The sequence below is a fragment of the Musa acuminata genome, chromosome BXJ3-3 (assembly GCF_036884655.1).
Source record: "Musa acuminata AAA Group cultivar baxijiao chromosome BXJ3-3, Cavendish_Baxijiao_AAA, whole genome shotgun sequence".
Classification (NCBI taxonomy): domain Eukaryota; kingdom Viridiplantae; phylum Streptophyta; class Magnoliopsida; order Zingiberales; family Musaceae; genus Musa; species Musa acuminata.
In genome coordinates this window covers 16900777-16916016 of record NC_088351.1, presented here as the reverse complement: position 1 = coordinate 16916016, position 15240 = coordinate 16900777, and the positions used below count along the sequence as shown (strand labels likewise).

The 15240-nt window shown below is 39.3% G+C and overlaps 1 protein-coding gene across 4 annotated transcripts; it reads right to left on the bottom strand.

Annotated features, from left to right (window-relative positions):
• Nucleotides 1-193: 193 nt before the first annotated feature.
• LOC135583402 (uncharacterized) lies at nucleotides 194-12567 on the bottom strand. 4 transcript variants are annotated; one of them, XM_065140827.1, is made up of 14 exons: nucleotides 12283-12566; nucleotides 11570-12204; nucleotides 9786-9946; nucleotides 8255-8315; nucleotides 8011-8076; nucleotides 7784-7869; nucleotides 4158-4221; nucleotides 2961-3173; nucleotides 1690-1755; nucleotides 1529-1608; nucleotides 1324-1447; nucleotides 1126-1226; nucleotides 751-1051; nucleotides 194-543 (listed from the first exon to the last, which is right to left on the bottom strand). In XM_065140827.1, the coding sequence occupies exons 1-11, from the start codon at nucleotides 12467-12469 to the stop codon at nucleotides 1333-1335; spliced, it is 1734 nt and encodes a 577-aa protein (XP_064996899.1). In that variant the 5' UTR covers nucleotides 12470-12566; the 3' UTR covers nucleotides 194-543; nucleotides 751-1051; nucleotides 1126-1226; nucleotides 1324-1332. The 4 variants fall into 4 exon arrangements, with proteins under 4 accessions (XP_064996899.1, XP_009392172.2, XP_064996900.1 ...); XM_009393897.3 differs by lacking the exon at nucleotides 751-1051; XM_065140828.1 differs by lacking the exons at nucleotides 751-1051; nucleotides 2961-3173 and having other exon boundaries at nucleotides 12283-12567.
• Nucleotides 12568-15240: the final 2673 nt, after the last annotated feature.

Genomic DNA, 15240 nt, shown 5'->3' with positions numbered 1-15240 from the left:
TCTTTATACCATGGATTTCCATAGTGATGATGTATGAGAAATTTGGCGATTTAATACATTTACCTCATTGGCAATCTGCTACATGCAGTCAAAAAAAAAAAAATGAAAAATATACCAACTCTGTCTGGTGAATACAAAGTCAAAAAATCTGCCCGAAATGTGAAATGCAAAGGGGAGCAAGGGACAAAAAAACTTAAATACGAAGAGAGTTTGCGTTAACTACCCCTGTGGATAATAGATCTCTTTCCTTTTCTCCTAGTTTCTGAAACTAGGTTAGGCCATTAGTTACTACAAAATTACAAATAGAGTGTTTACCTTCAGACTGCAATCCCGTCAGTTTAAACGCCACAAAATACAATAGTACAAGTTGCAACCATATCATAATGATAAATCTAAGAGTACCATGTATTCTGATATGTAGATTTTCAAATATACGAGCTTTCTTAGCTTCCTTCAATTCATTGCAACTGTAAGCACTTCATCCAGCATCATGATTCCCCTTTTCTTTATTTGAATTCATTTGGCTGATCAAATTACAGGAATCTGCACAGAAAATTCTATGGTTAAATCAGAATATCACAAATCCAACTTGCACGTTAGGCATCAGAAAACCTTCTCTACATCAATCAATTTGTTTTAAGAGATATATATATATATATATATATATATATATATATATATATATATATATATATATATATATAATTTATTTTTATATACACACACAAGAATACATCAACAATGTATTACCTATCTATGCTGCACAGTCATCTACAACTGTTACCTACCACCATATAAAGCACGTCTTTTTCCAAAAATTGAACTTGTTACTGTAACCACAATTCCACGTGAAACAGAGAAGCCAAATCTACTAGGTATACCAGTACAATTTTTTTTTGTGGCAGAGAAAACCAAAATATATCACCAAATAGTCTTTTTTATCTTTCCTGGGTTCCGGGTGTAAGTTGATGGAAACTGAGAGGAGACTCCATGAAAAAAAAAAGACCACTAATGATCTTTCGAGCAAATTATACTATTTGCACTCTTTTCCCTGAAATCAAAACAAATCATACAATACCCCATATGGATGCTTAATTGATAAAAAAGAACAGGAGTAGAACTTACATGTCTGCCTGGATAGGTTTGCCAGCACAAAATAACATATGCCTCAACCATCCAGAAATCCAAGGGGTTATTTCCGTGGAGGTAAATTTGTGGCAACAGATCTGAGGTAAAAAAAAAAACAAAAAAGCTTCTTTACCAACCAGTTCAGAGATGGGAGTTCAGAGCAAGGTAACTCCAAAAAGTAGGTTATTATTATACCTCTTTCATCTATTTATAGCCTATTTCCTTCATTAAATGGCGATAGCTTCGCCCACGCATTACCCCTTGCCATAAGTATGTTACACGTTCTCCAAATCTCATTTGCATCTTTTGCTGAACAAGCCTAACCACCAAGAAAATGCAAAGGGTTGAGTCACGGACTGATGGTAGAAAATTGTGGTAGTCAATTTATGAAATAACTGACCATCTCGCAAGGCACCTCTGGATGCCTCGAGTTATTGGCCGAATAAAAGATGGATCTCTCTGTTTATATAATAAGCCCACCTAACAATATGATAGTGTTAGTCTGATCTTTAATACTTAAGTGTCAATGCAAAGATCAATAACTGCTTTAAAACTGTGTACCTCCAACATCGCAACAATTGAAGGATCGTCCAGTATTTCAAGGCTATCGTCGGCTAAAAAATTAACCTACTCAAGACGGGAGATGAAAAATATTAAAATCCATGACCAAAATCTGGGAAGGTATCTCAAATCACATCCAAGCAACATCTTATTAAGCAAAAAATTAATTTTACATAGCAGGATGAAGAGGTCCCTCAAGATCAACAACTATTCAACAAAAGTGATAAGTTAAATACATCCCAACTGTGTTTGTGACAGAACGCTACTAGTACCGACCAGACAGTCTAGAAATGTATCATCAAATTAGGCAGCATTTGACCACAACATCAAAAAATCTCCTTTATATCCATATTAAAGTGGCATCTTTTAGTGCTTACAACCGATTATTGCATTTTTGTAAAAACCAATAAAAAAGAGTTCCATGTCAAATTTTTAATAAAGAAATTTATGAAGAAAGAATTGTGCACCATGTCATCCATAAGACACTATTGTCCTAAGCTCCTAGATTCATCTTCACTTGATCCTTGCCATTGTTATCATCAATCCCTACTGTAGCATATACCTATAAGAATTTTGGTTAAACCATGATTCACTTATACCTCTGGTCTATCATTTCAAACATATGAGAGAGTAGCAGCAAAATACACAAAGACCAAATAAATAAGAGATCCATGTCATCTTTTAGTTTAAAAATTTTACCTACGAGGACTTCAATTAAACCATAATTAACCCACACCTTTGGTCTATCATTTCATCCCTGAGTAAGAAGCAAAAGAAGTAAATTGATCAAGTTCATAAATTTATTTTTTTCTCACTACAAAATCCTCTTTTGATGGGGTGAACAACATTACTGCTTCTTTCTTACCTTGCACCATTGTGAAATATAACATCAATATCAAGAATAGACAACCTCTTTCAATGGCATCTAGAAACTAGACTATCAATAACAGAGTGGTAAAATAAAAAGGACAAAAATGACAAAAGAAAATATATCCTGGGAAGAGAAATGCAAGCTTTGATGATTTACATGCAAAATCGATCAAAGGACCATTTGCAAACATTTTCCCCTTAATAAAATAAACTGATCAATATTTCAATGACAAACATCACTGTGACCACAGAAACAATGGAAGAATATGCAATGGAATTCAAAGAAATAAAGTACAACGATCAAAGACATTTAGAGAAAGCAAGAAGTTCTCGTGAGACCAAATGATCTAGCTAGTAAATTGGATCAAAAGCAGTAAAGAGTGTATAATGAGATCTCTTACACCAAATTCAACATTCACAAATGATTGGACAAAATCCATGAGTTGAATCTTTGCCCACGTTAAGGATGCAACAGGATCATCAGTGTGAGGTGGATGTCTCCAAGGAGCACCAAAATGTAATCGATCTATGGGAACTGTTCCAGTACGTACATCAGAAGCAAACTTCTGTAGAATGACTAGAACTGATTCCATTGCTGGGTTCACCACAGTTACCTGGTACGGAACAAATTAGAAACAAGAAACCCTAGAAAATGTTTTAGACCAGATTTAGGTCACTCTGATGATCACTCTTTGGATATGTATTAGAATTCAATGGGAAACAGAAAAAAAGTGTAATTCAGATGTAGGTCACTCTTTGGATATGTATTAGAATTCAACATTTCTAAACTTCACATATCGTAATGGAATCATGATTTTGTATTATATTTGCCCATGAATACTAGTACAGAGGAGAAATAGTAATACTAATAAAAGATTACTATGCTAGAACATGACATTATTTTAAGTAGATCCAACACCAGCAAAAGTTTAAAGCATCATGCTGCCAATAGGAAGATTCTCAAACAACTGTCAGTGTCCTGCTCTTATTCGACAGAGGTTGGACAATAATTGAAAAAAGGAAAGCAACAGTTCATGAACACAGTGATTTTAATATATAAGCCAAGTTTGCAGGTATTACACAAGACTAGAATAAAACAATGTCTTTGAAGAAAATAAAATATTTGAGTCAAGAAATTAGACCAAATCAAATCATTAGTTAAGATTTTATGCACTTCAGAAATACAAAGAATAGTAATATAAGAGAAATAAGGTCTCACATAATTATTGAGTATGCCACCACCTATGTGTGTTGCAAATGTCATGATAAACCTAATTTTTTTCCTTCAGATAAACATTATCTTTTACTATACAATATAAATTGCATTATATCATGGTAAATCACATTTAACTCAGGTACAAGATCATGAGCACAAAAGCAGACTCATGTACATAACCCATATACCAATATATGCATTCTTCAATCATAATGAATGGCGTCGAAATAAGGTATTGAGGCTCCTTGTTCTAGAGTACAGCTCATGATTAAATTGATATGCTACTTGGTTACTTTCCGAAAAAGCAACAGAGCACTCCACATGAGTTACCTCTTAATCTTGCAGATGGTAAGCAAACTACTTAAGGGGAAAAAACACTTACTTGCAGATATGCCAAGTATGCATCAACAACATCCTCAAAATTACTACTGCCATCCCGCATTACCCTGAGAAAAAGGTGCTAGTAAGTCACATGCAATCAAAACTAGAAAACTGTAGTGCCTAATTTCACATACATCGAACTACAACTAGCATGCCAATAGAAACACAAATAATATGCATATATTATCATTACTTAAATATATGATTTTTGATATCTATGCTTCATAAACATGATAATATAGCATGCTCATGTTATCGACTTTTAAATTTTAAGTACATGACTTCAAGAATGTTATATGCAAAGTTCTTTAAAATATTGTTCAAAGTATATATAAGCAACGATGTCTATTTTTCTTTTAAGTATGTTTACAGCAAAAACCTACGATCCTCCAGCAAGATACGCATATGTGCTAGCGAACTTGAGATGTGCCTAATGGGGCCTAATGGGCTGAGCCCAACCCATCAAGGCAGCCTACTAAGCAGCTCTATTCCATCTCCTCTCTATTTTGTCTTATTCTCCTCCCTAAACCAAATAACAGCACAACTCTTTTCCCTAATTAATAAATATAATTATTTAAATAAAAAATATGCTATTAAATTAAGAAAATCAGGTACAAAATCACAATGTCACATTAATAAAAAGTTTCAAAAATCAAAACAATAAAATTTTACATCAAATCTATTGAGTTGCTCTGTACACTTGCCATTTATTATGAAACCTAACAATAATTTTAAATAAATAAAAATTAATAGTATTAAAATCAAAATAATATATTATTAATCTAATAAAAAAAATACTATTATTAGTATACAATTAGCAGTATACTGTTAATATATTGTTAACAGTATAGTGAGAAGAGTGTGAGAAGACCGAGGCTGTTGAGGCAACGACAGCGATAACAGGCGACAGCTATAGTTGGAGCGGGAGCGGGAGCGGGAGCGGGAGCGGCGAGCGACGGAGGCAACGGCGAGCGATAGCGAGAGTAGGAGCTGCGAGCGACAGCAAGAGTGGCGCGCGACAGCGGAAGAGGCGACAGCAGTAGCGAGCAGCGATTGTGACAGCGGCGAGCAGTCGGCAAGCCGCGATTGTGACAGCGGCGAGTAGCGACAGTAGCGGCGAGCAACGACAGTGACAACGACAGCGAAGAAGATATTTCAACGGCAAAATCACGAGTGTTAGGGTTGGGGAAGTCGGGGAAATCGCGAGAAGAGCCTGATATCGGTGATTTAGTTGGTTCGATTGAACCAACTAAAGCACCGGAGACCAACCAAACCTAAAAATCTAGTTCGATCGCCTAGTTTAACCCAGGCGCTCGCCCGAAGCGCCCGGCGCCTGAGCTCGGGCGAGCGCCCAGGCGACGCCTCTTTGAAGCGCGCCGCCTGGAAATGAAGCGAGGCGCTCGAGCCTCACCTCGCCTCGCCTCCCCCGAGCACCTAGGCGAGCGCCCGAGCGCCTATTGTAATCATTGCTATAAAATAATGGTACTACGTACTTTGTGCACTCAAAGTATATTTGAAAGCATATTTTGAATAAGATCGCCATGAGCTGGGTATAAGCACGATGTTAATGTGTGCATTGCATAAGCATAAAAATATATTGCATGCATGTATGTGTATTAATGACATGCAATGTGAGAGTAATATATTTGCTATGACATACAGTGTGAGAGTACACATAATATGTTATGATGCGCGATGCACATATACGACATGTGATGTGGAGTGCATGAATATGCTATGACACAATGCATGCATATATTATGACATATGGTGTGGGAGTTCATATATATGTTACAACGTGCAGCGTGGGAGTGCACGTATATGTTATAACGTGCGATGTTGGAATGCACTTGTATATTATAATGTGCGGTATGAAAATGCATGCATATTATGACGTGCGGTGTGGGAGTGCACATATATGTTATGATATGGGTTGTAGAAGTTCATGGATGTGTTATCATTCCTACTCGTGCACATATGCATTTTAAGTTACTTCAACTCCAAATTTTACCTCTTTATTTTGCATTTGTTATAATACGGTGTTATATTTACGAAAGAAGTCATAAGATGATGTATTTACTAAGGTTCGCAATTTTGTACTGTACCGGAGTATCGAGCTCAACTCGGTACGGTACGGTAGGAGTATACCGAGCGATACATTTTGGTGTACCGCTCGATATATATATATATATATATATATATATATATATATATATATATATATATATATATAGTGTAAAAAAAAAGGCAACGTCGCCTCGTTTTTTGCTTGTGTGGGGAGAAGAAACCAAGGTTTCCTTCTCGCGCAAAAAAAGGCGACAAGGCGACGTCGCCGACTCGTCACCTCGTTTCTTTTGCCCATATGGGGAGAAGCAACGTCGCTTCAACGACGCTCGGTTTCTTCTCCCTGCGACGTCGCCAAGGCTTCTTCTCCCCACGCGGATGAGAAGTCACTGACGATGCCGAGGCCTCGTCACTTCAGACAAGGAGGCAACATCTCATCTGCGACATCCGGCGAGGGAGGGCGGAGACGTATCGGGATCGTCGAGGGAGAGAGATGCCAAATCTCCAAGTTCTCCCTTTTCTTCTCCCTCTTCTTCTCCCTTTCTTTCTTCTCCCTCCACTAATACTACCTAGTAGCAGGCGACGACGATCAAAATTGACTGTCACCGACTGATTTAGGGTGGCAACAGGGTGGAAACAACCCCAATCAGCGGTATCGCCCGGTAGCAGGAGGTCCGCGTACCAATTTGTTGGCGGATCGATACGTACCACCCGTTACGAGCAGTATTATTCGAAATTAAAATCCTTGATGTTACTATTAAATTTATAAATATGATTTCGAAATGTTACATACATGACATAATGCATACTCACCTAAATAAAACTATCAGGGCTTATACTTATTGAGTTATTATCACTCATTGTAGATCATATTTTTGTAGGTAAAGACACTAGTACCCCACCAAAGTGATAGGCAGGGAGGCAAGCAAGTGCGAGCCCATGCCAGCGTAGATATAAACGATGACCTATGAGCATTTTTGTGTATATAAATTTCGAATAGGATATACATGTGTTTTTCTTTCAATTGTGTTTATAATTGTGTACAATTATCAAATACTATTGTGTACAGGAGAAACATTATCATTTTATTTACCAAGTTAGCATATTTCAAAATTGCACACTTTTCTACTACTATTATTGATAGCAGTAGTAAAACTAAAAAATGACATCCTACCTTAGCCATGCATATATGATATGTGTGAAACTAAGAGTAAGGTGTTTAAAAAGCATTCCTAGAAGATGAAGTATTTCCTAAATTATTGACAGAGCATATCAATAATAACCTTGATCAGAAAATAAAGCCTTGGAGAAATAAAGAAGGTAAGCCAAACCACAAAATGTCCACACTTTATTTCAAGACAAATAGAAAACAAATGATTAATTAAAACAATTAGATCCATCCCTATCAATTGAAATTGAACCTTGAATTTTACTCAAATCTTGTTATTCATGGATATGGACTGAGAAGAGGACATGCAAACTGGAAGTGGTACATATTAAAATATGTAGCTACTTCTAAATCCTAATACACTTATTCAGTTAGAAGAAAAGGTAGTTACTTACTCCAAGTAATAACTACTTTTTTTAAGCATGTAAAGCTCAGAAAGTTGCCGAGGATTTGGACCAAGAACCTCATCAATCACTTTCCACTATCACTTCACAAAAGATGTATTTAGTATATAGCATTAAAGTTGTTCGGAAATAAATAATTAGCAGGAAGAAGTAATGACCAACGAACATAAAGAAGCAAAAGAGCAAAATTTTCATAATGATCAAAGAGTCACTACTACCTCAGATTCACTAAAGAACTGAGAGACCATATGCAGCTTAGCTTCTTGATGCGTCCAGCCGAAAGTCTTTAAGATATTGGTTTCAAATGCAAGTTAGCCAACAATACAAAAAGCATGCACAAAGGCAGAATAGAAATCAGTAATTCACCAAAGAGAACATTTACCAAACAAAAAATGTTGATTTGTTAAATTACTAATAATATTGAAGATTCAACAAAAAGGAAAAAGAGCACAGGAAATGTACCTCACGTGAGATAAAAATGTCTGGAAATCCAAAGTCAATGAATGCTTGGTAGGAATAGTAACTGGAAAACACAAGACAATCAAGTATTTCATATATAAGAAATAAAGCAAAATATACCGCAGATAAAGTTAATAGATGCAGTAAAAGAATATGCAGAGATTCTTGTTTGGAAGAAAAGGATACTGCACCATCTTGCTCGAGTCAATAAACAAAAAAATGAAAAAAAATCAACTACATCAGATATGTCAAGAAATGCACTTTTGGACATCTGGATGATAACAGGCAAGACCAAAAACATGTTACAGGTTCCTTTAAGCATCAGCCATGAGCAATTGACTGCATCCCTAAAACCATGAAGTTTGGGCTGAAACAACATCATATGGGACAAAGATTACCATTCCAACAAAAGGGCTTGGGGACCACCCCATTTCATGAAACTTAGGCAGCAATTTCCAGACTTCAACCAAATTTTAGATGAACTAAACCAGCTACATAACTTAAAATTTCAGATTAATTAACTGAAGTGGACTGGTCCAGTTTCACTTTTCAATTCAGAACAGATTAGCACTCGTGACTCTAGGCCTTCTGATTCCGTGGTGGCTACACCTGTTCTCAACTCATCACCAATGGGCCTAAGGGAGAAAAAGCTGAATGAGAGAGGATATCAGACTAGGAGTAAGTAATTTTTTTCCTTTTTCTACCCAGCTTTTTCTTGGGATACTGAAGACATGTATCATCCCAGCTGACAGTCCAACCCACAACCTAGATCAGAAATAAGACATCAAACCCTTACATGAAAATAGATATGGCATCAAATATGTACAATATAATCTACGGATGGAAAGAAGGCATTTTTTTTCATAAGCACATGATGGAACCCACAAAGTTGAGCACCAACTGAGCTACTAAGTTCTCACATTTATATATCCTTTAGAAGACACCATCACAATCCATCAGATAGATAGAACCATTATTTTTTTAGTAATAAAACATGCATCTCAAACAGAAATTTAATTTGCAGGATTTGAGTATCAAAGCAGATGACTGCTTAAAATGAGTATGCTCAAAGGACACAGATTACACTATCACATAGAATGAGATGCCTGAGTCAATTGATGAACAGTACCCCCAGTTAATATTGCTGATGAGTAAAACAAGAAGCCATCTAGTAGAATAGATTCTTCGCCCAAGATATAGACCCAATCTTAACAAAACAAATAATATTAATAAGAGCATCAAAACTAAAATCCTACTGGCAAAATGATAGAAATACCAATTTAATATAAGATATTTATAGTGTTACGGTACTGCACTCAACTTTCCTTACTGTCAAGGATTTATCGTTTATGAGATTCACAGCTCTGTACCTATAAAAAAATGCTGATGCATGATTAACAAAGATATAATTAAAATGATAGCAAATCTAGCTAATTAGTATTCCTCCACAAGCCAGAAATATATTGTCCAAGAAGAGAAAGTTAACTATCATGTATGAACATAAGTGCTGAAGAGGATAACATCGGAGCCTTACCTATCTGATGTTACAAGAATGACAGGCAAGCACCTATCGTTCGCACCTAGGGCTATCAATCTCCATATGAAACTATCATGATACACTGCAGCAGAAACTGTTGAGTCATCTGAAAAAATAGCCTTTCGCAGAACGTCAACATTGTTTATAACCAGCTTAGGCTGCATTAATAAGATGTTACAGGAACACATAAGATATTTAAGTTTGTATCAGATACATATACCAGATCTTTCCACAACAAGGAGCCCATGGCAAAGACAATCAAAATAGACAAAAGTTGTATGTTACTTATTGGTTTAATAGAGGTGTATAAATGATAGAGGAAGAAAGAAGAGGAAAGAAGGAAGAGAGAAGACAGTGAGAGAAGACAAGAGAAGCCCTTTCTTTGCTTAGATATCCTTGCTTAGATAGGAGAGAAACAAAAGGATCACTCAAAATCATGTATTTCTCTTCAAATACCTCCACTTCTGGAGAGGAAGAAAAAGAGAACATGGAGACAAGTTGGTTCCATCCATTTCTATCACAATATTTGAAACCAAATGAGTGAAAGTCTCTTCACCTCTCTTGTTAATTTATAATAACAAAATAAGAGAATAACTTTAACATAATGAGAGAATAACTTTCTCGTCTTCTACCTCCTCATCTCCATTCAATCAGACCAAGAAGTTTTCATGTCAGCATTCCAAGCATAAGCACAAGAGACAGACTCAAAAAATCGAGAAACAATCAGGATGCTCAGCTGAGATTCATCACCAGAAACTTTTCTGCTAAAGAGTTGGCATGATGTCAACTTTGCTGATCATGTACTTTTTAAAAAAACATTGTTGATCAACCAGCAGATGAAAAAACTAATCATCAAGATTGCATGCAATCAACTTCTGTGCTTCTTAAAAAGAAACAAAACTTGGAGAAAGAATACAGGTGAGTGATCCAACTCAACCATTTGAGAGATATGTGACATACCAAAATAAGAACACCCTTTACGACTTCAAGAATTATTTATCCAGTATATCAAAATAGGGCTTTGGCAAGCATTAAGTGCAAAATTTAGAATTCAGAGTCTATGAAACAATCTAAAAAGCAGAAATGATACGGGAGCATCTAATTTGCTACAATCAACTCGTGTAAATCTTGCTGATCCTATGGTATTCTCTACAGCCCACAATGTTTATCCTATAGCCTTTAATCCAAACCTCTCAAATATGACAATCCATAAACCAAATGAGTTGCAAGCTCATTTTCCAAACCTGCAGATATCCCAACTTGATTGAATAGCCCGAATTGATTGTTAAAGAGTTAAGGGGCATGTCTTTATAAGTCGAAAAAAAACTCAGACTCTTAACTTTCCAGCTGTTTCATTAATAAATGATCTGGTGGGCAAATTCAAAGAAAAAATTAATTCAACTAATCTTCATAACCAAGGAATGCATTAAAAGAATTAGATATCAACAGTAAAGTAACAAATTTCATAATTTCCTATTCATGGAGGATTGTTTTATACACTAATATTTATTTTGATGTTTTAGAATTAAAAAGGATTCAGACTTTGATTGTATTTACAGAAACTCCTTAAGTTCTCCTTTTTAACTTATACCTTTTTGGTTTACCATAGAGTGATGGGTTTAGTCTCTGTATCTCTTGGATATTTCCTTGAGTAGTGAGTCTTTTTTTTAAGTTCTGTATTATTGTTTAATTGTCCTTCGGGTGGTGAGTTTCTTTATCCCTTTGTGATTTTAAACTTGATGAATCCATTTATCTCCAATCCAAATATGTCCATTCTTTACCTGGAAGAAGTCGACTTCCGCTGCTGCAGAGAGGATGTCGAGCAAGATGCAGGGCCAATCGGTTGAAGAATTCGCCAGAGACCTTGAGAACCCTCCCGTCCAGTTTAGATGTTTCATGGCCTCCCTCCTCCACTCCTGATGCATTCCTATCACCTCCTTCGCAAGCTTTAACGATGTCACCGCCTCCCTCATGTACGCCACCTCGTCCATGGAGTATTTCCTAGTACCACTAGTGACCATTGCCTTCTCCTCCGCCACAGCAAGAGAGACATTGATCTCCCCTGTTCCAATCCTCACTGAGAAGGCGAGCAACGCCTTAGACCAGAGGGCGGAAGCAGAAGCCGCCTCGTCCTTCTTAGACAGGCGACCGGGGCCAATGATGCGCCGGAGGGCGGTGTCGAGGCCGTGCCATTTGTTTAATGCGGTGAAGACGTCACGACTGCCGATGGTACCGCGGCGGACCCCGTGGTCGACCAGGGCCTCGAGTTCGCGCTCAAGGCGTCCACGCAGGGCTCCCAGAGCCGGCAGCGCCGAGGCGGCGGAGAAAGAGGCCCAGGGGCGGGTCGCAGAAGGGTCTCCGGCGAGGTCGACGTAGGCTGCGACGTGGGGGCCCTTGTTCCACTCCGGAAGGAGACCTGCAAACAGGAACAAGATGAGATCCTTAACAACGAATATTAACCAGTGTAGGAGGGCGGAGGAGGAAGGGGACGGACGGTGGAGGAGAAGGGAGGTCTTGCCGACGCCGCGGGGGCCGTGAAGGACAACGGGTTGAGGGACGCGGTGGTGTAGGGCGTAGTTGTTAAGGATCGTCTCGAGGAGAGGCCGAGGGATGATCCGCCACCCCTCGGCCGCCGCCTTCACCGCGGCCTTCGCCACCTCCGCCGCCGCGGGACGCCCCATGTCTTGCGGCGGACGCAGTCGCCCCAAATCCTTGGCCTTTCGAGTCGGAAGAAGATGTTGTGGGCCGTTTCGTTTTCACAATAATTGCTTAGAATTTAGGGATTTAGTTCGATTCGATTGAACCGATCCGGTTCAGGCCTCGAAGGGTCACGGTGATTTAATCAAGTGTGACTTGCTATCTCTCCATGTCGAGGATGTTTATGTACGGTCTATCTAATATGTGATTTCCCTAAGTAACGAACGAACGAACGAACGAACGAACGAACGAACGAACGAACGAACGAACGCCTCATTTGAGTAATAACGAAGCACTCTTGTTTATTGTTTGTTTATTGTTTATGGGATCTTTGGTTAGAATCGCAATTGTAGTCGCTTTCGTATCCATCGTTTCACCGTCTTTTATCATCTACTATATATATCTAACAAACACAAATGATAAATATAATAAACCAAACATTCTAAGGAGTATCTCTTTTCCTCTGTCTCGAATGTAATATAGTTGTTACGATTCATCATTATCTGGCCTCGCAAGTGGTAAGTCTTGTGCTAAAACAGATCATGACACAGGAATTTTGGCTGAAGAAGGCTTTTTTCCCTGTAAAGTCACTTTACCTATCTCGATAGGTCTTCTTAAGCTGTGACTGTCCAATTCAATCTCAAACATTCTAAGAAGGCTTTCCCCTGTTGCTTCTCCTTTTTCTCAACCCCACACAGCAAACCTCCTGCGGTCTTAGATATTATATCATCATCTTTTGAATATTCAATTTCTTACCTTTCGATTGAATGACACCTTGGCCCATGGACATGCCAATTTTTATTTCCCACGTCGAGGGAATATTTTTTTTCTTCAGCTTGGATTTGGTTCTAATAATATTATTATTCGATTTTGATACGTTGAGATACAATTAGATTTATTTGTCGATCCTTTGTGAGATAATTGATAAACAGTTTTAATGTCAATAGGAATAGCAAAAGAGTGTGATGTTTCGCATTCTAAATGCAAAATTAGTAGACAAGGCATATAGGATTTCATAGAGCCGATGACCTCAAACATGCATTAATGAGGGCTAGGGGCAATTTCTCATACTTGTTGGTATGACTTTGTTGAATCTCGTATTTTGATGATGAAACTACTTGATATATGTTTATGATTTAATCTGCGTTTTGAGTGACGCAGGATGCTTCGATCAGGATGAGACAATTAAAGCAGGATAATCATGTTGTGCCGAAGGAACATGTCAGAAGATTGGACGTCGGGCCGGTGGATCGGTCGACGTATCGACAGAAGGCTTCGGGCCGTGGACTCGGGCATCGGGCCAAGAAGAGCGGGTATTGTGCCAAGGATATCGGAGTTGCGGAGTCAACTGGCCGATTGGGCAATAGGCTGCACGAGAGGACGATGCGTCGAAGAATCGGACGAAGCGTCGAGGGACCAATGACATGTCGGACAACTTGGTTAATTGCTTAGGATTAATTGTCTCGATCGAAGTTTTGTTTTAGTGTGCAGGATTAACTACGATGAGAGTAAGACAAGCAGCAGGAGTTGCGCCGGAGTCAAGATCATGATCACGTTGGGAGTTCGAGAGTTCGACGGAAGTTCGGACGGTCGTCGGAGGTTCAGAGAGAACAGATCCGAGAAGTCCAGAAGCTTGCCAAGCGAAGCTCGTCGGAACTCGCCAAGTGGATCGTCGCAAAGTCCAGGAGTATGCCGGATGTCCGCAGAAGGATCACCGAGGGTTATCGGTTGATCGACGGAAGTTGGCAGGAAACTCGCCGGAAGAAGCGATTGACGCATCGGAGCAAAGCTGCAGAAGTTGTCTTAGAGTTAATCGTAGTTAGCATGATGATTAAGCATGAAAATGGGAGGTGATCCCATTAGCTTAATCTTGGGGCAATTGGGCCCCTGAAAAGATTCAAAGTGGGCCGAATGGAGTGAACCATTCGGACCCTGATTGCACCAGGAGGTGCAACCGCCCCAGCCAGGAGGTGCAACCGCCTGGGCTGTGGGGTTGGGAGGTGCAACCGCCTGGGCTGTGGGGTTGGGAGGTGCAACCGCCCCAGTCAGGAGGTGCAACCGCCAGGGCTGCGAGGCTGGGAGGTGCAACCGCCCCAGCCAAGAGGTTGCACCGCCAGAGCTCAAGTTTCGAGCTCTGCCAGGCGATGCAACCACCGAGCTCAGTCTTCGAGCTCTGGCAGAGAAGTGCATCAGCCTGAGCTCAGTCTCGAGCTCTGCCAGGTGATGCAATCACCGAGCTCAGTCTTCGAGCTCTGGCAGAGAGGTGGATCAGCCTGAGCTCAGCTTGGAGCTCTGCCAGGTGATGCAACCACCGAGCTCAGTTTCGAGCTCTGCCAGGTGATGCAATCACCAAGCTCAGTCTTCGAGCTCTGCCAGGTGATGCAACCATCGAGCTCAGTCTTCGAGCTCTGGCAGAGAGAAGCAATCGGCAGAGCTCAGTCTTCGAGCTCTGCCAGGCGGTGCCACCTCTCCAGTCGAGAGGTGCAACCGCCTGATCCCAGAATTCTAGGATTTGATCGATTTGATCGTTTTTGAGCTCGAATTTTGAATTGGGTTGGGGCCTATAAATACCCCACCCATTCAGCACTGAAAAGATACAGACCTACACCGAAATCTTGATCTTTTCTGTGATTCTAAGAGCTCAAAAGTGTTGTAAATCCTTTAAGTCTCCTCCTTCTGTTCTTCAAGTTTTCAGTTGTAAAGTGAGGAGAGAAAGGTCTGTAAAGGTTGTCTCCTGAGCCTGTCAAAAGGAGAG

Bases quoted from the DNA above. Each gene is read 5' to 3' on its own strand.
- LOC135583402 (XM_065140827.1), bottom strand. From the start codon at position 12,469: ATGGGGCGTCCCGCGGCGGCGGAGGTGGCGAAGGCCGCGGTGAAGGCG. The intron at 7,870-8,010 runs GTAGTAGTGACT...GTGAAGTGATAG, and splicing joins AGTTCTTTAGTGAATCTGAG to TGGAAAGTGATTGATGAGGT. The intron at 1,756-2,960 runs GTAAGAGATCTC...CGTCTTGAGTAG, and splicing joins TTGTGAATGTTGAATTTGGT to GTTAATTTTTTAGCCGACGA.